This window comes from Myotis nattereri (genome assembly GCF_964212035.1).
Source record: "Myotis nattereri genome assembly, chromosome: 14".
NCBI classification, from domain to species: domain Eukaryota; kingdom Metazoa; phylum Chordata; class Mammalia; order Chiroptera; family Vespertilionidae; genus Myotis; species Myotis nattereri.
The window spans coordinates 7,614,827-7,637,554 of NC_138089.1; the positions used below are offsets into that span (position 1 = coordinate 7,614,827).

Below are 22,728 nucleotides of genomic sequence, written 5' to 3' on the forward strand. Positions count from 1 at the left end.
ATAAAAACCATTGGTATTCCCAAATGCCTAGACCAGTTATGTTAAGTTACAAATGCCTTTCTGTTTCTTTACCGCAAAAGTATAGAGTTCGTTTCACTTAAACTCAGCGTGACTTGCTTGTTTTTCTAAGCAGAGCCATCTCGATCCTTTCTAGCCTCCCCTTGACTTTCTACAACTACCGCCTCACCGGGGCCTCCGCTAGGAGACGCTTCTAACGCTGCTCAAATGCTCGGTGAGGCTCCCCATCGGAGGGGAGGCGTGCTGTCCGGCTCACTTTCTGCATCAACACAAAATCCAGTGCAGTGCGGAGGGGAAACCGAGCCACCACATGGCCACGGAGACCTGTCCATCCTGTTTGTAAAGTGTGCAATTAAGCTTCAGCCACACCAATAGTCAATCTGATGGTTACAACTTTCTGCAGACTCAGTGGGTGGAGAACTCAAATCCTGAAGCTTGGATTTGAAGTGCCAGCCAGCCCTGCACTCCTGCTTACAGGCTGGCTGACCTGGAGCTGTTACTCAACCTTTCTGGGCTTTTATTTTCTCCACTGTCCAGTTCAGATCATTCTGTCTACTGCATGTACCCCAAAGATCATTCCGAGGACCCAGCGAGCCAGTGAATTCCTTCACTCAGCAGACATTGTCCGTTCACACATGCTCTATAGAAACTTTACTGGGCAGCAGTTAATCACAGGTAGGATTTTAAGCAGCTCTCCTAAGACAAGGAACTCTCAGAGAATGGGTCAGACATTGGCAAGTATCCATTCCATTTCAAAACCAGCAGGCAAATTGGAAGAATCCAAGGCAAGCAGCCATATTTTTCATAAAGTCACCAAGTCGAATTGCAAGGGGGCTGGAGAGTGCAGGCTCCAGGTGACCATGGCAAGGCCTGACTCAAGGTGTTCTGTTACTAGGAGGAAGGAAGAACATCCTGGCTGGTGTGGGTCAGTGGTTAGAGTGTCGTCCCACACACAGAAGGGTCATGGGTTTGATTTCTGGTCAGATTTATACTTGGGTTACAAATGAGTTTCTCTTTCTCTCATCAACTAAAAAGACATACTCTCAAGTAAGGATTAGAGAAGAAGGCAGAAAAATCAATTCTGAGGGAGATAACTAGTTTTTGTCCCACTGTATTGGTTCCTTTGAAGTAACAAGAAATAAAGACAAGTATGCATTTTGAGTAGTTTCTGGTGGAAATTAATGAGATGAGTGGAGGACAGGGTGTGTTGGGGAAGGCCGCTCTGAGAAAGGTGACGTTCCAATTGAGACCTGAAGGGTGAGGAGCCGGGCTTGTGGGGAGTGGGTTTGTGTGTCCCCGTCAGAGAATAGTGTACACGGAGGGGCAGGAGGGAGGCCAGTGCAGCCAGAGCTCAGCGGGGAAGTGTTCCCCTCAGAGCTGAGAGGGTGTTTGAGGAAGAACAGCGCCTGCTGGACAAAGCCGTTAGGTTTCATTCTGTCTTTTCCCTTGTAGCTCCCAGCATTTACCAAATGGCTGAATTGTTGGCACATAGAGAAAGCTCTTTGATAGGGCTGACTCGTCCAAAGGCAGAGAAACCAAACAGTGCCCACGGCATTGTGAAGACTTGTTCTGTGAAGGGGCACACACAGTAAGGTTTCTCCGTGTGTGCTTATGACTAAAGATTGGTTTCATTTTTTTAAAATATATTTTTATTGATTTCAGAGAGGAAGGGAGATGAAGAGATAGAAACATCAATGATGAGAGAGAATCATTGATCGGCATGCACCACAACCCGGGCATGTGCCCTGATGGGGAATTGAACCGTGACCTCCTGGTCCATAGGTCGATGCTCAACCAACCACTGAGCCACACCGGCCGGGCAAGATTGCTTTCATTTTAAATCATTCCACCTTCTGGAACAAATTTCTAGCAAGACAGTGCAATGTACCAATTTTATTTTTTTCAAAAAAAAAAATTATTGGGGCCATTCTGTTTGCAAGGGCCCCAAGCTAGTACTTTATAATCTTTATCTTATTTAAGGAAAAAGCCAAGTTCCTGTCATCAAGGACCTGACAGTCTATCTGGAAAGACAGAATTATGTTCAAAACTAGGGATATAGTTGAAAATATAATAACCAGACTAGGTACCAACCCGTGAGAGGGGATGCCATGCTGGTGCTCGGAGCAGCCGGTCCACTCTGGCTGCATCAGGTGCCCATGAGGAGCGCTCCGAGGCGCCTCTGCACAGGAAGCCCTGACCTCAGCCCCAGGCGAGAGGTTCAGCCACCGGAAACCTGGGGGGGGGGGAGAGCATCCTCCTAGACGGTCAGGGTTTAATGTGATACATTTCCTGATACCAGAACTTCATCTTCAAAATTACAGAACTTTACTCCTTGCATGTAAGATGGGAAGTTTTGTGTAAGGAATGAATGACATCACCTGTGAAGAAGTAATTTTCACCCCTGGAGTGTGTACCATTTGGGTGTTTAGGGAACTCGAGTTTGGCATCCCTGGCACTTCCAGCAGGGCCTCTTCTGGTCTGATGAGGTGTTGTTTTTAGAGCAAAAAGCTTATCTCCCTCAGCAATACACTCCCCTGACCAGCGCACAGGCACATCACCAACTTACCCTCTGCGGCGGCTTTCTCATCTCTGCTCTTGGGACATGTGGGGCCAGGGTTCTGTCCCGGGCGGGTGATGCTCCACAGCACCCCCGGCGTCCCCACAAGATGCTCATGGCACCTGCCTCCAGCGTCATAACCAAGATGTCCCAGACCACTCCAGACGTCCTGGGGTGGAGGGATGGCGAGGGATGCAAAGTCATTATTGGTGGAGAACTGCTGGTCTAAGTGAAATGCGAGGGACTCAGAGTCCATTTTCCTTCCTGTGAGGTAGAACTGGGAGTTACTGCTTTTTTCTTTCTTTCTTTTTTTGTTGACACACAAATGTCCATAGAGCGCTCTTCCCGGTGAGAAAGGTCGGCTGGCGGCTGTGGTGAGGCACTGGCGGTTTGGAGCCTGGTTGCCTGGCTGGGAATCCCGGATCTGCCCCTGTTTAGGGATGTGACTTGGCCAGTTTGCTGAAGCCTGTGTGAGCCTCAGGTTTCTCTTGTAAAATGGAACTAAAAGTAGTACCTCCCCGTCCAGCTGCTGGGACGATGCCATCTCAGTCACATAAACACTGATGGACAGAAAGATGGCTGGGTGGGTAGAGGGAGGTCAATTTGGTTTTCTCAACGCCTATAATCTGGCAGAATTCTATTTTTGTGGTACTTCAGGAGGCAAGCCAGGTCCACTAGCTGGCTCATGAGCAGCATATTCATCAAATGTAACCTTTTTTTTAATGAAAAAAGAATAAATCAATGATACCATGATTTGTTTCTTCGGGTCCCTGCAGAGGGTGGCCGTGTGAGTCATTGATGTCAGTCACACAGTCCAGCTGTAACCAGCCCAGATCTAGTCACTTCTAGGTGGATTGGCAGTTAAACGATTAGCCTGTGTTACAAGTGCTATTGCAGGGGAACCTCAGTTCTCGGAACGCCTCCCGTCTCCAACGATCCGCTTCTCAACCTGACAAGCCTTCCATGCTGATCCCTGTACGATCAGTGACTCACCTCTCGGTGACAGACAAAGGAGAGAAGGCGAGAATCAGTCAGTTCACTGCTGTTACAGTCTCAGGAGAGTGTGCTGTGAACATTTTCGTGGTATTTTTTGCTTTTGTTGCTGCTTACAATGATAAATTTTCATTTTTTACTGTACATTTCCTTTCCTGTTTGTTAAATTTTCATTGAAATTTCATGTCCTTTTTGTTTTTAAAGTGTTTATAGATTAAACAGTACATTAGACATGTACGGTATATAAGAAAGGTTAAATCTTTTGAGGGTCTGGAACGGATTAATTCAATTTACTTTATTTCTAATGGGAAAAAAACAATTTGGTTTTGCAAAAGCTTTCTAGAATGAATTAACTCTGAGAAATGAGGTTCCATTGTATATGTATTTTGTAAAGGCCTCAGTGACATCTCTCCTGTCCTTGCCTAGTGTTAACCCTTTGGGTGGTGTCTACTTTCAGTTTGTCAAGGTTCAAAAAGACACTCTGATCCGTTCTGTCCAAAGGCTTTTTCTCAGTCTTTCAAAACCCAGGAGGTCCCTGTGGCCGGCGGCAGGTGCACTCAGCATTGCTGCACCTGCCGGGGCACGTCCTGCACTGAGCACCCGACCGAGCACCCGACCAGAGGGAGGTGGCGTCCCCCTGGGGCGGAGGCGTGCCTTGACCACTCCCCCCTCCTCTGTGACCTCCATGGTGCGGGATCAGTGAACACATTTCCTACCTAGAGGGTGTGTTCAGAAACCACTGATAAAATCAACAGAAATACCGCAGTTTTTACAGAAACTCACAGAATTGGAAGCCTGAGTGACACAGGTGTGTCAACAAATACCTTGGCTGTTGCTCACCAGCGGAAAGGCAGCTTTGGGATCCAGAAGCTGCTTCTCGTTCTCTGCCTGCTACTGAGTGGCTGCCTCCATCTGCAGAAGGGCATGATCAAATTCGGGGCCTGGCTGAGGGCCTTCGGACAGTACAAGTAGCTTTGTCACCTACCAAACATCTATTCCGAGCCAAGCACTGGGCTAAGTGTCTCATAAGCATGAGCTCCCTGGACCTTCCAGCAACCCTCTGAGGCAGGCGCTGTTGGTCCCACTTTACAGATAAGGAAACTGAGACTCAGGAAACTTAAGCACTTGCCAAATAAATACAACTGGTGGGCCGGCCAGCGTGGCTCAGGGGTTGAGTGTTGACCTATGAACCAGGAGGTCACAGTTCGATCCCCGTCAGGGCTTATGCCCCGGTTGCAGCTCAATCGCCAGTGTGGGGACGTGTAGGAGGCAGCCAATCAATGGTGCTCTCTCATCATTGATGTTTCTATCGCGCTCTCCCTCTCCCTTCCTCTCTGAAATCAACAAAAAATATATTTATTTTTTTAAAAAACACGAGTGGTGGAACCGGAATGCAAACCAAGGCAGTCTGACTGGGTCCCATTGGTTCAGGTAAGCCCCACGAGAGAGGGGACCTGGCCATGATTCGCCAACAAGAACGGAACCGCTCACATAGAAGGCAGACAGAAACATGGGTCGATTCGAGAAGAATGAGTAAATGGTTCCACAAGCCACTATCGCGTGCGCCACTGAGGCTCCTGAAAGTCCCCGTGCTTTCCTGCAGCCTTTCTTCCCAGCTGGACAGTAATTTCAGGTTTAGGGAACCACTGAGATCGTGGGGTGGGAATGGGGAAGAGGTGATTTCTTCTGGTTCTTTAAGTTTACAGTAATTGAGGGTAGATTTCAAGAAAATGGCTTAAATATCCAACCCATGCATTTCATTAAATAAAGTGTAATAATGGGTGGCAAGTTTTTCTGGAACCATCAACTTCCTTTACACCTGAGGATTATTGTGATTACATGTTGCATACTTAATAAAAGAAGTAAAATATGACTGGTAATGTAGCTCTCAAATAGGGTTTGACTCTGCTTTGGTTTTGTATCAGTTTTTAAATTTTTTGTTACTTTCTTTTGTAAGGCAGGATGCTTACTGACCTTAGGATGTGTTCTCTTCCTGTTGTAGCTTTTTGATGATCTCTTTGTTAATGTCATTGTTCTTATTGCTCCTCTTTTCCTTTTCCTACCTTTCCTGTCTATTTATTTTGCAGTCTCAAAGTTAATCCCAGCTATTATTTCCTCTGTTGTCATCTACTTCCTTCCTTGGAGGCTGAAGGGCACGGTGGATCATTCTAGATGGGTGTAGGTTAGAAAGAAAGTTGGACGACCTAGCATGTAGCTTTATTTCTGTCATATAATATTTCCACCATAGATTCCCAAAAAAGCATAATTTCTAACTTATAGCTACTAGAGAGTGTCAAAGAAACAATAATAAATACTAACAAATGGTTGTTATTATGCTTGTTGAATGATCACTTTATAAAGCAGTCTAGTTTCATACTCTTACCTTTGTGTTGCAAGGCAAACAAAACTCATTTTTTTCTTTTAGATCTCTGAGAATGGTAATTTTGGCTTGGACTAAATATTGTCTTCAATTTTAATATGAAAATTTCGAATGTGTGTGTGTGTATACACACATGTGCATAAATAATATATATAATAATCTTGTCCTACCCTAAGACATTATACCTGGTAATAGTCCTACCCTATATGGGCACCAACTGTTACACATGATAGAAGGTCGGTTCCTTCGCCTTCGAGCTCTCGCCTCTTTCCTCGAGTGCAGGACAGTCTCTTTGGGCCCTCACACTCCCGGTGATTGAGAGTGCTGCCTACTGCATGAGCGTTTCTCAGTGGGGCGGCCACACCGTCAGGTCAGCTGGGGGGTGTTTATTTGTCCAGTTTCCCCTTTTCCTTCCATTGGTCTGAAATCTCCTTATGATTTTGACAGGGGCTGTGGAGGGGCTCTGATTTATCCTTTAAGGGAAACAGTGGCAGAAAGCAAGGGAATGAAAATGAGTTAGCTGCCTGCTGTGTGCCGGCGCTGCCCGGGGAGTGCTGACTGGGTGATCGACCGTCCAGTAAATGAACCCTCCGCCTCAGCTCCATTGCTGTTTGCCACTCCATCTGCCTTTCTGAGATCAGGAGCACAAATGTCATATAAAGGCACAAGGAAGAATGATTTCAGAAATTTCCAAAGAACAGCTAGCCTGTCTCCAGCTGCCAGCTAGCTCTAGGGCGGCTACAACCAGAAGTATTTTCCTCACGCCCCCATCATTGATAATCATAATGATAATAGTGTCTAAAATAGAGGCCTCTGAATGCTAAGGAGGTGGACATGCGCTCTTGCATAAAGTATACTGGCTGTGTTCGTTTTATGTAAGCATATTGCTTTAATTTGAGAAATGTTCATTTCTTTTAATTTTTAAAAAAAATACAGTGCTAAGAAAATGCCAACACCTACATAACCACTTAAATGGTCGATTCCTAATATTTTATCATATTCACTTCATCTTGTTTTTATTAATAAAAGAAGTGAAATATTACTGTAATGTAGTTTTCTGTACCACTTACCCCTGTACATGCTGCCATCTCCACTCTAGGGGCACCCACTGTCACAAATCGAGTTTGTCCTCCCAAGTCGCTCTCACAGGCACAGCCGTGAAATCACTTTTTGCATAAACTTTAAGGTTTCAGGTAGGGAAGTGGCCTGTTGGCCCGATGCAGGGACGGGCTGAGTGGAGGCCAGGCGCTAGGATTTCAGCGGGTGAGTGCTGGGGGAGGTGCTGGCAGATCGGGTTTCCAGCCCGGCCTGGTTCTCATGTGTGTGGGAATGGACGCGAAGGGAAACCCAGGTGCGCTGCGCTGTGGCTCTTCCTGTAGAACCTGTTGGTGCCCCGGGTGAGTAACCAGGTAGAAATGGCTCCCGGGCCGCTCGGCTGAAATCTACCTGCGCCCAGAGCCACTTACTCCCCGGGAAGATCATCTGCATGGACACTGTACCCCCTTAAAGCCGAGTCTCTCTCCGGGGAAAGCCTGCCGGGGAGAACTTTGCTCTCTCCCAGCGGTCGGTGGGAAGAAGGAGGGGGACGGGGAGGTGTCCCCAGATAAGAGCGGCTGCTGCCTGCCGGCGAGGCGGCCGTGGGAGGCTCACTGTGTGAAACTGAGTCACGCCTAAGTCTTAGGAAACTCGCTCAGACTCACCCGGCGGCCGTCCGGGAGGGAGGTGGAAAGAGCCCGAGGGGTTCCCTCACATTTCTGTCCCATTTTTGGAACTTCTGGATTAAAAGAAATGAAAGCCTCACGTCCATGGACATTTTAGGAAACCGGTACGTAGCTTCAGCTTTCACTAGTCCTTCCGCCTGGGCGAGGGCTGGAGCTGGCCGCTGTGCCCCAGGGGCTGGCTGGCTTCATGGCTGGGATGGCGGGTCTCGCTGGAACACTTCTATCTCCTTTTTGAACACTTTTGGCTGCATGTGGGCAGGACCCTTAGGTCATGCTGTTCTCGCATGAGCTGACATGTCTGTGAATACCTGGGTTCCTGTGCTTCAGGAAATGGTTCTACTGATAGTGCGTTGCAGAGAAGTTATTTGGATCATTAAAATGCTCTATGAAGGTTCTTTGAACGTATGTTAAAAACCCAGCCAAAGTCTAGTAATGGAATGAAACCACTGTGCTATTATTTCCCTAATAATCAAGACTAGGGTCGGAGTAGAGGAATTCTATGAAGTCCAAGAGACAAGACGGGGCTCCGGCTAACACACGGTCTGACATGAGTCACAGGCCGGGAAATGCAGCAGGCGCACTGAGTTCTGTGACGAGCTGCCTTTTACAAGTTGTGTGGCTTTCAAAAGCACATTGCTAGGAGGGTCTCTTCGCCATCAACTGGCAAACAGCTCTGGGGCCGCATTAGAGCGTCAGCAGTGGGGATGTGGAAGTTACAAACCCCGGAGGCTCCGGCTCTGACACCAAAGGGCTCTGCGCCTTCACCCCCACCCACCCCCGCCTCCAATTCCTGGTTTCTGCCCCATTTAGGGGAACACTCGTGGGCAAGGAAACTGGTGGTGGAGAATCGCCCCTGCTTGGGGTTCTGGCTTACTTTCGCTTTGCTTTCCTTTGAAATGTAATCCGTGGTCTTACTGAACCCTTCAGTCCCTTTGAATATCTTTCCATTTAAATGTGAATCAGCATCTTTGATCAGGAGGCATGTGCTTACCGGAACCTAGGAGGATTTCCTTACCAACTCTCATCATCGCGTTGAGTCACAGGGGAAATAGCATGCATGTTCCCCACGGTGCATAGTTTTATTGTTCAAGGAAGAGTTGGTGGAAATTACTGTCAGAAGGAGGGATAAAATGGTTTCAGGTTGTCGTTGGTTTGTAAAAAGACCGCACCACATGTTCGTGCTTACTGTCAGTGTGCCTTCTTGATTATTTTTTTCATTGAGCTGATTTCTAGATGCAGTAAAGTTTAACATAAATTTAAGCCATGTGTGTTTTTGTGTTTTCTTAATTTATTAGCTGTTCCAGTGGAAACAGCTGGAGAACTTATATTTCCGTGAGAAAAAATTTGCTGTTGAAGTTCACGACCCACGGAGGTGAGGGTCCCAGCTTTCCCTCTGCCTGGTCCCGGGGGTCTCTGAGGGATGCTCCGAACGTTCACGTGCAGCTTTGGCGCGGATGTGTGTGCATTTCTCCTGGGCCTGTGCCTGGGGCTGGAGCTGCTGAGTGAGGGCTGACTCTTTAACCTTTGGAGGGACCGCGGAGGCTTACCGAGGCGGCGACACCGTTTTCCATTCGCACCGGCAGTGCATATGGGCTCATTTTCGCCACATCCTCCCTAACACTTGTTATTTTTAGTTGAGTTGTTCTTTAACAGCCATCCTCGTGGTGGGAAGCGGCATTTTCCTCATGACTGATGATGGCTGAGCATCTTTTCATGTGCTCATTGGCCATTTGCATATCTCAGTTCAGATCCCTTGCTCATTTTGAAATTGAGTATTCCTGATCACTTTAAAAAACAGCTGCCAAGTGATCACCATTAATGAAAGTCAGGACTGTCGTTTCTCCAAGCTGATACATTTATGGCTATTCGGAGGACACGGGGATGGGGGAAACAGCCCTTCACAAATTGATGACCTGAATTCCTACAAATGAACGTTGGTCCCTCTCTCCCCTCCCCCATCCTTCTTCCACCCTGTCCTCCGATTCACCTGGTTTGTGCACAGGCAGCCTCTGGACCAGGTTTGGACTTGGGTACTCTCAGGCAACATCGTTATGTCCATCCTCTGATGGTGCCCGAGTCAGACAAGTCCATCTAGACCCGTGGTTCTTAACCTTCCTAACGCTGCGGCCCTTTAATACAGCTCCTCATGTTGTGGTGACCCCCAATTTCATTGTTACAAATTGAACATAATTAAAGCATAGTGATTCATCACAAAAACAGTTTGTAGTTATATATGTGTTTTCCAAGGTCTTAGGCGACCCCTGTGAAAGGGTCGTTCGACCCCCAGAGGGGTCGCAGCCCACAGGTTGAGAACCGCTGATCTAGAGCCTTGATGTTCTTTCCCTGAGGAAGGCGCTGACCCCCAGGCCTGTCTTTCAAATAGTATCCCATTCACTCCCGGCTGCTTGTGGTGGTTTTAGCTACGTGTTTTTAGCAAAGCTTCTGATTTGACTAACCTTATCTGCCTTTGAGTGTGTGCATGCATTTTTTAACACACTAGTTTTACAGAGAGTTATTACCGAGGGTGATGGGCTTTGTCACAAAAGGAGAAGCGCAGAGCTCTGTCAGCATGCGGGTGGCGGCAGGAACACAGGGAAGGAGATGTTACTACATTACTCGCTGGGAACATTTCATGCCGTGCTGGGCCAGGAGCCAGTGATTTGAGTGCTTTTCTTCATCTTCAGGATTTCGGTATCGAGAAGGACCTTCGGGCAAAGCGGCCTCTCTGTGCAAACCTGGTATGCACACGCCGCGCTCATCAAGTCCATCTGGGTGATGGCCATCAGTCAGCACCAGTTTTACCTGGACCGGAAGCAAAGCAAAGTAAGCGGCTAGACGAGGTTCTGTAGGAATAAGCTCCTGCCCTCATTTCCTTTCTGTTTAAAAGATAAGCATTCTCAGAAAAGATGAAAGCACATCGGTTTTTGTTCTTTTAGGGTTTTTTTTTTAAACTTTACTACCAACTGTTTTAATTTTTCTTATATTTAAAAAAAGAGCAATATAGAACCTGATTCAAAAGTTGTCAGATTTCCCCTGGTTGGGTGGCTCAGTTGGTTGGAGCATCATCCCATACACCAAAAAGTCATGGGTTTGATTCTCAGGCAGGGCACATACCTAGTTTGCAGATTCCATCCCCAGTTGTGCCTTGTATGGAAGGCAACCGATCAATGTTTCTCTCTCTCTCTCTCTCTCTCTCTCTCTCTCTCTCTCTCTCTCTCCTTTCCCCTCCTAAAAGTCAATAAAAATAGCCCTAGCTGGTTTGGCTCAGTGGATAGAGCATCAGCCTATGGAATAAAGGGTCCCAGGTTTAATTCCAGTCAAGGGCACATGCCCGGGTTTGTGGGCTCGATCCCCATGGGGGGCATGCAGGAGGCAGCCGATCACTGATTCTCTCTCATCATTGATGTTTCTATCTCTCTCTCTCCCTCTTCCTTCCTCTCTGAAATAAATAAAAATATTTTTTTAAAAATCAATAAAGATATATCTTTGGGTGAGGATTAAAAAAAATTGTGTGTATATGTAGATTGGTAATGTTTTAAAGTTAATGATTGAACTACACCATAACAATCATGCATCGTTATTAATACGTTTAGCTACAAAGCCTAAGTCTTGTCTCTTCTGAAGAGTGTCATTTTAGTATATGTATAAAAATTCTAAATTGTCCTCCATGTTGACATTTTTATTCTATAGTAACTTACTCATTAATTTGACAGAGGCTTAATTGAGTGAATTCCATCACAATGTTGTATACCTTTTAGGCAAAAATTCCTTCAGCCAGAAGTTTAGACGACATCGCAATGGATTTGACGGAGATGGGAACCCCGAGGACCTCCAAACTGGTCACTCTGGAGGCAAAAAGCCAGTTCATTATGGCCAGCAATGGCAGCTTGATCTCCTCAGGTAACCGGCGGGGTTAGAGAGAGCGCAGCAATCTTTAGTTTATTTCACTTTTATTGTTGTTGTTTAAACCACTTCTAAATGCATCTTTAACCCATTATTTTGGGAATAAGTAAGCATATCCAAATTACAGTATGCAGAAGTTTTAAATAAAAATTTTAAACTGGTTTCAAAAAGTATAAAGTTAAGTTATAGTCAGGTTGCATAAGTAACACCAGATGCAGAGACAGTGAGTGCCTGGGGGCAGCTTAAAAGGACATTTTCTCCTGATAAATTCCATCAGCTTCTTATTCCTCCCAAGAAGTCCTGGAACCTTTTGTCACTAAATATTCGCTAAAATGCATTTTCCCATTAAAATCCCACTGTCAGCTTGTGCATCTGAAGCACAGAATATTCCTTTGCCTTGCTCGCTTGCTTTCTAAAAGAACATTCTAAGCAGCTGTCTCAAGGAACATCTCACCTGCTCAGAAAAGTTAATTTTGTCCTCGAGTGTGTCTAAGACATTAAGCATTTTATTACTGCTCCAAAAATGACTGAGCCAACGCGCAGAAGGCACATTTCATTACCAGGCTCCGCTGGATGCCCAGGAGCATGAGAAAATGTTCTCCCGTTTCCTTTTATTATGTTCACGAACAAGGAGAAAAGAAATAAACTATTTAATAGCAGGTTTGGCTTAAAAATCCTTTGTCCTTTGGAAAGGAAGGAAACATCCCGTGGGTAAACCTTCCCTGCCCCCACTTCCAATCCCCCAGGTTCTCAAGACTCGGAAGTGAGTGAGGAGCAAAAGCGAGAGAAAATCCTGGAACTGAAGAAGAAGGAAAAGCTGTTGCAAGAAAAGCTCCTGAAAAAAGTCGAGGAGCTTAAGAAGATCTGTTTGCGGGAGGCTGTGAGTCTCTTCTCTTTGGGGGGCTCTTCAAATGGCACTTGGCAGCTCCGGCCGGCGTCCATCATCATCCTGTCTGTTCTGTTCCGCAGGAGCTCACAGGCAGAATGCCAAAGGAGTACCCGCTGGGCATCGGTGAGAAGCCTCCGCAGGTCAGGAGGCGTGTGGGCACCGCATTCAAGTTAGATGACAACCTGCTCCCCAGTGAAGAGGTATGAGCACCAGCCGCCGTTTCTGTGAACAGAGACAGAGCTGTCTGCTGAGTGTGGGCCACTCGGGCCGTTGGTTTTGAGCTGGTGCGTTTTTATCTCACCAGTTGAAAGTGATAATAGAGACCAAACTGAATTCCTTCTTTTATGCACAGCTCAGTTAAACTTGTCATTACTCTTCCAAACACAGAGAGCACTCATCAAACCCCAAATGTTCATAAACTGAGAAACATAAGAATTAAGAACGCTGGCATTAGACTCTTCCACTTCAAACTAGGCAGCAGCCCTTGGCAAATACTTTTCCCTCGTTGAAGTCTTAATTCTCAGGTCTCCGTTTTCTCATCTACAAAATGGGGGTGCAGTGATTGTTTTCCCACCAAGGGAGGCGAGGAGCATTCAGTGAGGTCATACATGTCCGGCACGCAGGTAGAGCAAAGGCCGCAGATTTGTTAGCCCACATAGAATGTGCTTCCTCATTGCATGTTTTCATGTGGCCTTCCTTGTTTCTTATAGAAATTTACCCATCTTGACTTTAGAAAATGATAGCAGTTTCCATCAATAATAGAGTGAGCTTTGCTATTTATTGAGTGCTCACTGTATACCCAGCTCTGCACTAAGAATGCACATATACTTGTGTGAGGTAGATGTTACTTTCATTTTACAATAAAAAGAAACTGAATCATTAAAAAATTAAGCAGTGTGCCTGGGGTCATAAAATCAGGAACCCCCAGAGAAAGGAATCAACCCCAAATTTACGTCTGTAAAGCTATGCCTGTGAAAACAACATTCTGCATCTCTGACTCTTGGCTTAAGAATCCCTTCTTGAAAAATAGGACCTTTACCCACCAACTAAATAAATGAAAGGCCATTCCCTTCTTTGAAAGGGAAAGAGGGTGAGGAGTCGATGTAAACAGATGAGGAATGTTTTGAGGCTACCTTTGCAGTGAAACCGGGAGATTTTATTCCCAGAGAGCATCTGGTTTGAGAATGCACGAGAAGTCTGACTCAGTGCCAGTACGTGTGAGAGTGAACGAGTGTCCACAGAACTAAAACAGCATCGTTGTATAAATGCAGGACCCTGCTTTGCAAGAGCTGGAGAGCAATTTCCTAATACAGCAAAAGCTGGTGGAAGCTGCAAAGAAACTTGCCAATGAGCCAGACCTGTGTAAAACCGTGAAGAAAAAACGAAAGCAAGATTTCACGGATGCAGTGAGAAAGCTGCAGGAGATTGAAAATGCAATAAATGAATACCGAATTCGGTGTGGGAAGAAGCCAACCCAGAAAGGGGCAGGTCCCTTACCAGGTTAGTAACAAGTCAAGTTTTTTTGTCCCGTTGCCAAGACCCTTGATGGTATATAGCATTTCCAACTCAGTTCATTTGGTGAGAGAAAAGGAAAAACAGGAATAAAAGTAACTTTCTTGGGATAAAAATGGTTTGGAATTTCAGTCTTACAAGTACGTAAACTTGGTTTTCAGTGACATTATCACTGCTGTAACAATACTATATTATTACATTGCTTTAATTTTCGGGATAAAAGAGCTTTCACTACGATATTAGTTCGCAATAAGATAGATTCACCTTTAGCTGATGTCATTGCAAGAAACACATTTGCCAAATCAGAGGAGAAGAGAGCTGTAGTTTCCTGAAGGTTCTAATGCTGCAGACTGTACAGTTTTTTAAGGGTTTATCCAACTTACGTGGGTAGGAGAGAGTTCTCACAATTACTGTCATTATGGAGGCTACTTAAAGATATGGGTAAATGTTCATACTATAACAGGAAATGCAGAAAGGCAAGCTACAAAATTGTCACTGCAGCATACTCCCAACATTATATAATTACTAGAGGCCCAGTGCACGAATTCATGCACGGGTGGGGTCTGGCTGGCCCTGCCCCAATTGGTGGATCGGGGCCAGGCCTGTCGGGAGGAAGACACAGCGGGAGATTGGCTGGCCGGTCTACCCCAGTTGGGGCCCAATCAGGGCCTGGCAGGCTGGGGTGAGGGGCCGCTGGCAATTGTCTGGCGGGCCCTGCCCCCGATTGGGGTGGGGGGACCAATTGGGGGTCAGCGGCCAGGGAAGGGGTCCTGGGAGGTTGGCCAGCCAGTCCCACTCCCCATCAGGCAGGTTTGCTGGCCACAGTGGGTGTCATAGCGACCAGTCGTTCTGGTTGTTACAGTGTTCCGGTCGCTGGCTTTTTATATATATATAGATGTTCACAGAAAGACTTGTGAAATATTTTAAAGTACTAATAGTTGTGGAATTTTAAGTAACTTAATTTTCTGTTTAGCACTCTTCTGTACTTTCAAAATTCTCAATATTATGTATCTAAAACTTTCATGTTCAGAAAAAAAAAGTAAATTGAAAAATCTCATTTAAGTAGATTTCAATTCCAGTCAGCCCTACATGTTTATTAGCATGGTTTTTAGTCTTGACCATTGGTTGAAACCTGATTATATTTCTTTGATTCTAAAAATTATTTTTCACATTTAAACATCTGTGAAATTGGGATAATTCTTATCCTAGACAGTACTACAGTTATGATCGGTAGTAACTTTTTCTTATTTTACTGGGATATGAAATAATTATACAGCTTAGATTTGACAAAATATGGTCACTGGGTTGAAAGGATCCTCGGGCTCAGGGCCAGTCGTTTTGGAAAGTGAGCGCACAGACTTCAGCACCACGTGTCAGCCAGCTCCAGCTGGAGAACTGAGGGTGGCTGTGCGCACACCAGCTGGCCCTGGTGGGGGCTGTGTTCCGTGCTCACAGAGAAGGCTGGTCAGTGCACTTGACTCTCATCGCATTTGCTGTGACTGCTCCTCCCAGATCGTGCAGGGTTCAAGTGTTCTCAACAGCAGCGGACACTTGGGCAGCAGCTGATGCCAGTGGTTGAGCACTGACACTGGGTAGATTTTTTTTTACGTGTGTCTGACAGCTGACTCTGCTGGCACCTTGCCTTCTGGCTCTACCGTGTGTCCAATTAAGAGAGAGCCCGCCTGGCTCTGAAAGAGATGAACATTTGAGATTGGATGGGGAGGCCCACTACGTAAGGCTCTGGGGCTGACACCGAGGTGTCGCATTTGCCTGTAATCTTACCAGTGCCTGACGCTGAGCGGGAATGGTTTGCCAACGCAGACCAGCTCCTCAGAGGTACCTCTTTTTGCTCATACATTTCTTAGCACTGGTGGGCACCACTAACACTGAGGGCACTAGGGCCTTTCCAGCCACCAGAGTTCTTTCACCAGGACCCTGCCTCTAAGTAACAACAGTGGTAAGTTTGCTAATGGGTAGTGAGCGTTCGTCCTGTGCCAAGGGCTGGGCTGAAGGCTTTCCATCCATTACTTCATTCAATGTTCATGAGGCGCTGTTCTTATCCCATTTTTAAATTGAGGCAAATGATGCTCAGAGAGATTAATTACCAAGATTTGAACACAGGTCTGCCTAATTCAGCGATTCTCAACCAGGGACAGTGTTGGCCCCCAGGGAACATTTGGCCATGTCCAAAGCAATTTTTTTATTGTCAGCACGGAGGGTGGGGTGTGTGGATGTCCAGTGGGTGGAGACTGGAGATCCTGAAGCAAAGGACAACTCCCCCAACAAGAATTCCCCAGTCCACAGGTCAGCGGAGCCACACTCAGAGAGACCCTGGTCTACTTGAAAAGCGAATGCACCACCGAGAGTCCAGCTCAATTAAGAAGAGGCCCCTTTCTTCAGGAGAGGGGTCTAGAAACACGTTACACGAACAGCAGGTTCTCAGATGAGCGTTCAGGTGTATGTTCCATAGCATTTAGCATTTATGACATGAACGGCATGATTTTTCTGTCCAGTGTGTGGGCTGTAAGCATTCAGTGTGTAGGGTAAAGTTCTCGCCCTTGTAGAAGCTAGATGAAAACTAGTTGAAAAACAAAACTCCCTTGAGGTCTGTTTCATTCTAAGAAATAGTCCAATGTCATATGTATACAGCATGTGAGATGCTCACATCTTCCGTAGTAAATGGGTCCATTCTTATAGTACTTATTCTTAACGTACTGTTATGCTTATCTAACGAAGATGCACTCCCCAGGAATTGCTTTATTAAGCTCACGGTCGGTGTGTAAATGTGCAGTTATACTAACGGCAGTCATTGTTATTCACAGAAGACATAATCCCCTCAGAAAGCAGCTCCTTGTCCGACACTACCACCTGTGATGATCGTAAGTAGCTCCCCTTTTGTGGTTTAAAATATTAGCTATTCTGAAGTAAGAAGATAATTTTTTTTAGTTAACTGCAGCCTACTTATTATTCTTTAGCGAGCAGTAGAATGAACTCACCTGCATTTGTGCAGAGAGGTTGGGAGGGGGATTACAATGACCTTCTACACAGGCTGGCATCACATCACAGGGCTGCAAATGGCATGAGTGAGTGAGTCTCTCGCTAAGGATTTGTAAGGCTCTGTAGACTTTTTAACTTCTTCCTGAAGTAACTATACATCTGCATAAATAATATGCAGACTTTCAGCCAGATTTTCCCGGTGGTGACATTTTATACATTTGGAGTCCAAAATCAAACCAGGAAATTATAGTGTAGACTGCGATTATCACTGTATTATGGATAACAGGCAATCTATTACTTTCCTTAGGAAGAAATACACATTTTAGAAATTGGGTTACATGTCACTATGTCGGTTTCATAGAAACAAAGTTGTATCTATGTGTTGGGTTGTATCACAGCACAATGTTGTGTTTGTTCAACACATTTCATGACGGAGTGGGTTTCATGTGAGGTGACACCATGTTTCCTTGTAATCCCTTGTGCTTCAGCCGAGGAGTGGCACTCTATCTGATGGGATTTAAGTAATTTGGGGGAGCCCTTGACCCCCACTGCTCTACCTCCCCCCAGGTTTATGGTGTGTGAAGTGGCACCATTCCAGACTCTTCCTTTGAGCTGAGCTTTGGTCAGACTTGCCATTCCTCTTTCAAAATACAGATCTTAGTGGGAGACCAGTCTTCAGGCTCTCAGCGTAGATCAGTTGCATCACCTCCAATGACAGGTGAGCCTTCAGCAGCCAAAGAGGCCTAAGAACTTCAAAAGGAAAGTTAAACAACTCCCACCTAAGTCATTTATTGAATTGGCGACGTTGGATCAGGCTCCTCAGAGTGTTCAGTCATTTCTTTTCTGCAGTGTATGAAATATAAGAATAAATCTCCTGAAAGCCATGTGCTTCTGAAATCATCATCATTGGAGGAACACTTTCTCACCAGATCTTCTCATTTCTTTCCTGGGGTGTTTGCCCAGTATTTATTCACTTATTTACTTACCTACTTATTCATTCATTCATTTACTTCTTACAGCTAGTGACACCTTCACTCTTGCTGGGCAGCGATCGAGTTCAGTACCTCATTCTCCAAGAATTCTCCCCCCCAAGTCTCTGGGCATCGAGCGAGTCCACTTCAGAAAGCCGTCCATCGGTGACCAGCTGGTGGACGCCAGGCAGCCCAGGTGAGCGCCACACCAGCAGGAGGGCAGAGGCTCGTGGCCTCGGGTCTTTTCTCCAAATAGGCCAGCCCACTTTTGTCTCGTCCTCTCCATCCTTTCAGAAGGTCTATTTTGTAAGGCCGAAACATAGAATCTAGCCCAGTTATTTGTGGCGACACAAGTAGAAGAGTGCTTTTAAGAAACGTTTGGCTACTTCTTGTATTTAAAGGTTTACATTTAATTATAAGGACATTGATTATAATCTGGATTTGGGTAAAGTCCAGTTTTGTAGCCATGCTGTCAGGAAACTGTCATGAAATATCATTTCACCCAACCAAGTAGTGAGACCAACATGACCTTTCTGATGAAAACGGGACTTCAGTTCGTTAGAATCTATAAAATAGGTAATACAGATTTTTCTCCAGTGTCTCAGGTAAAAATCATCAGGTAATAACACCAGATTTTTAAAAGACGACAGATCAGGGATTCCCTAAATCTGGCTACATGGGTTAATACTAATTTTTTAAATGGGACCCAAGATAGGATGCCAGCTGTTTGCGTTGCCTAATCAGAATGGTCAAACAGACAACACCGTGATTTCATGGGGGAAGAAAACCACATAAATATCAAAAATACATCCATCTTCATCATCATCATTACAATAGTAATGAGATGAAGTTAACATTTATTGAGGACTTACTATATGCTGTTCAGACACTGTTCAAAGTGCTTTACTGTATGTTAATGAATTTAATCCTCATGACAATTCTGACAGTATTGCTACTATATTGCCATTTAAAGATGAGTACACCGAGGACAGAAAGCATGAATAACTTGTTGGGTTCATCAACTAGTAGGTGTCAGAATGAGGGTTTGATCCTAGGCAGCCGGCTCTAAAACTTGTGATGTGATTTTAATCAGTGTGCTATACCTCATCCCAGGGAAGATGGAAACGAGTCTCCAAATAAAGAGATTATTTGGATTAAATAATTTTTCACTCATGAAAGTAAAACCAATATGAGGTTATGTTTCTGAATTGTCAAAGTTCTGTGAAAACCTTTGTCACATGAGTCCCAGTTTGTGGATTGGCATTTAAAAACCACCTTACACAGTAGAGATCCAAGTGCCTAAAGCTCGGCTAGCCAACATAATTAGAGTAAATAAAATTTTAAATTCAGTTCCTCGGTTACACCAGCCCTGTCAAGTGCCAACAGCCCCATGTGGCTAGTGTTGTAGGCTAGGACAGCACAGATACACACATCTCTCTCACTGAAGAAAGTCCCGGGAGCTCTGAACAGGCATATGCATTTCTCACATCGCGGGAAACAAAGCTATTTCAGCACAAGGAAGAGTTATAACTAACAGTCATTATCTTACAAATTATGCCCACATCCCCAGTAGCTTAAAATGAGTTTGCTCTTTGACCCAGTCATTTCACTGACTGGGAATTTTCCTGTTGAACTAATTAAATATCGGATGCTCATTGCAGCATTGTTTATATTAGTGACCAATTGAAAGCAGCCCAAATGTATTGTTTAAATGAATTATAGTAAATCCTTGCAGTGGAGCTTACATAGTCATTAAAATAACATTATAAACAAATATTAAGCAACATGGAACTTTAGATATAATTTAGTGTTTTAAAGTAGGTTTTGAAGAAGAATATACAGTAAGGTTCAGGCGCCCTTTCCTTCAGCTTATGGCACGTTTGCCAGACGTTGGAGACTCATCATTTCCTGAATTCTGTTTCCATCGCAGAGAAATGCTGTCAACACACAGCAGCCCTTACAAAACCCCGGAGCGGCGGCCCCCCGGAGGGCGGAGCATGCCCACGACCCCCGTGCTCACCCGCAACGCCTACAGCAGCAGCCACTTAGAGTAAGAGCGGCCCCCTCGGCCTCGTGGGCTCTGTTAAGCTTTGCCTTCAGGTTTTGTTTTACTTTGTTGTGTTTTGTAATCATTTTAAGGCACTTTGGGCAGCAGGTCTCTAGTTTATGGATCTACATTTCTACTCACAGTTTCACTTTTGTCGGCAAAGAACATGTATCATGTCCAAGTCAATATTGTAATGTTTTGCCCCTTAATCTTTCCAACCAGATACTACCATTTGCTCTGCAATGGTGAGGGTGGAGATCATGACAGTAGCGACATGTTGAAGTGTTCGCTGAAGGCCGCGCTACTTTATATGCGCCGTATTACTTAGTCCCCACAGCAAGCCTGATGGTAGATACCGGGTGCTGCTTCTGTCCTCATTTTAGAGGAGGGCGTGAGGGTCAGAGAGGTGGACTACCGGCCGTGCTGCCCAGCCGGGGGGTGGCGGAGCCCGACGCCAGGCCCGGAGCCTGTGTGTCCCGTCCTGTGGAAGACCGGCCTGTCAGAGACTGGGGCTTCGGCTTTGATGCAGGTTTGTGTCATCAGTTTATCTTCCTGCTTCTCAGGAAAGGCTGTGGATGACACAATTGACAGGACCTGGTTCTTTTCTCACCGTGACCATGGCCGTGAATGGAGATGAGCGCTGGGTTCTGGGGCACGGTCGGCTTGGGAAACCGGGGAAGTCCTGTCGCAGTCGTAGCTCTGAAATCCTTCCTGTGGCTTTTCCTTGGTATGGTCCCTGCCCTCCTCTCGTTTGACAAGTTTGCCTTTCTCGCTCGCAGGCCCGAGCCCCCCGCTCAGCACTGCCGCCAGCGGAGTGGCAGCCTGGAGTCCCAGTCGCGCCTGCTGTCCGAGCTGGACCACGACCGGCCGTTCTTCTCCCTCTGCAAGTCCCAGCGGAGCAGCAGCACCGAAGTCCTGGACGACGGCTCCTCCTGCACCAGCCAGTCCAGCGCCGAGTACTACTGCGTGGCGCCCGCGGCCGGCCCCCGCCACGGCGCCCACACCCTGGACGCCCGCGCCCGGGGCCGGAGGAGGTCCAGGAAGCAGAGCGCCGCCCCGTCGAGTTCGGGGAGCATGCCCAACCTGGCGCCGAGGGACAGCCTGAGGAACGGCGTCCACGCCCAGGGCCACGAGCAGCCCTCCTCCTACTACATCGGGTGCACGCCCTTCGCGGAGTGTGACCTTTACTACGGCGGCGGCTACGTCTACGAGAACGACACGGAGGGACAGTACAGTGTCAACCCTTCCTACCGCTCCTCCGCCCACTATGCATACGACCGCCAGCGGGACTACAGCAGGTCCTTCCATGAGGACGAGGTGGACCGGGCGCCCCATAACCCCTACGCCACCCTCCGGCTGCCCAGGAGGGCCGCGGGCTCGGAGCGCGTCACCAAGCACATCCACAAGGCCCTGGTGGCGGAGCACCTGCGCGGCTGGTACCAGCGGGCCTCGGGGCAGAAGGAGCAGGGCCACAGCCCGCAGAGCAGCGTGGACTCGGACAGGGGCTCCCAGCGGTGCCTGGGCTGGGCAGCGCTGCAGGTGCCCTGCTCTCCGGGCAGCCGCGCGTCGTCCTACTCCTCAGGTAAGAACAGAGGAGGCCCGTGCCCAGCCAGTGGGGCTCCGTGGTTAGCATTGACCTCTGAACCAGGAGGTCAAGTTCGATTCCCGATCAGACATATGCCGGGTTGTGGGCTCGAACCCCAGTGTGGGGTCTGCAGGAGGCAGCTGATCAGTGATTCTCTCTCATCATTGATGTTTCCATCTCTCTCTCCTGCTCCATTCCTCTCTGAAATCAATAAAAATATATTTTTTAAATAAGAACAAAGGATAGAGGAGGCACTTGATGCGGATTTAACTTGTCCCTTGTTCCCGCCCACCCGAAACCACACCCCGCGAGGATCAGGAGACCAGCTCCAAGGTCAGGAGGGTGGCAGCCTGGGCGGGCCCGGGGCAAGAATGGCCAACAGAAAAGCAGTGCCCTCCAGCCTTGCGACGAACACAGTCCGCATGGATCTGTTGAAGGAAGTTGTAGATTGAACGCCCTCCGTTAGGGGCCTCACATACTGTACCTTTCCTGGGCCTAATAGTGACAGTCACATCTCTTAACTGTGTTCGGGTCATTGAGGTTTGATGTGTTGAAAGAGCAGGCTAAAGCCTGCAGGTGCAAGAAAGCAATTACGCCTCCTTTCCTGTCCTCCACCAGGAGTGTGATCCGTCTGTTTGGCTGCTCTGGTGCCTGTGTACGGCTTCTCGTAATGGTGATAGAAGCTGGAATTTACTAAGCAGTGCTCCTGGCACTGTGCGAAGAACTTCGCATGTCTTGACTCAATTCAGTAATCATATATAGTCCACTTCATGGTTGATTTAAGGGATTTCCAAAGATAGGTTTTGTTCGGAGTTCCCTTCATGCATTGACTCGGGCCCCTAACACTGCTGACACGCGTGGTGGACTCACTGCCCAACCCCAGCTGAGCCAAACACTTTAAGTAGAGAAATGGGTGGATACGAGGAGTGTCTGTGTGGTTTAACTTCAGCAAACCCGCAGGCACATCCCGGAGGTGGGGAGCCAGGCCGGAGCACCTCCTGGCCTCTGTGAGCTCACACTTCGGTTAGCAGCCAGAGGAATATGTGAAAATTGAGTAATTTTTAAAAAAATATATTTTATTGATTTTTTACAGAGACGAAGGGAGAGGGATAGAGCGAGAGAAACATCGATCAGCTGCTTCCTGCACAACCTCCT

At 46.8% G+C, this 22,728-nt stretch overlaps 1 protein-coding gene across 2 annotated transcripts in view; it reads left to right on the top strand.

Annotated features, from left to right (window-relative positions):
• FRMD4B (FERM domain containing 4B) overlaps positions 1-22,728 on the top strand; it is a 199,495-nt gene that overhangs the window by 168,641 nt on the left and 8,126 nt on the right. For both annotated transcript variants that reach the window (XM_081106188.1, XM_081106187.1), the window contains exons 12-21: positions 8,965-9,041; positions 10,354-10,492; positions 11,428-11,569; positions 12,319-12,452; positions 12,542-12,661; positions 13,733-13,961; positions 16,796-16,852; positions 17,990-18,137; positions 19,872-19,991; positions 20,768-21,570. In XM_081106188.1, coding sequence (XP_080962314.1) covers positions 8,965-9,041; positions 10,354-10,492; positions 11,428-11,569; positions 12,319-12,452; positions 12,542-12,661; positions 13,733-13,961; positions 16,796-16,852; positions 17,990-18,137; positions 19,872-19,991; positions 20,768-21,570 — 1,969 coding nt within the window. The remainder of the gene's footprint in view (positions 1-8,964; positions 9,042-10,353; positions 10,493-11,427; positions 11,570-12,318; positions 12,453-12,541; positions 12,662-13,732; positions 13,962-16,795; positions 16,853-17,989; positions 18,138-19,871; positions 19,992-20,767; positions 21,571-22,728) is intronic.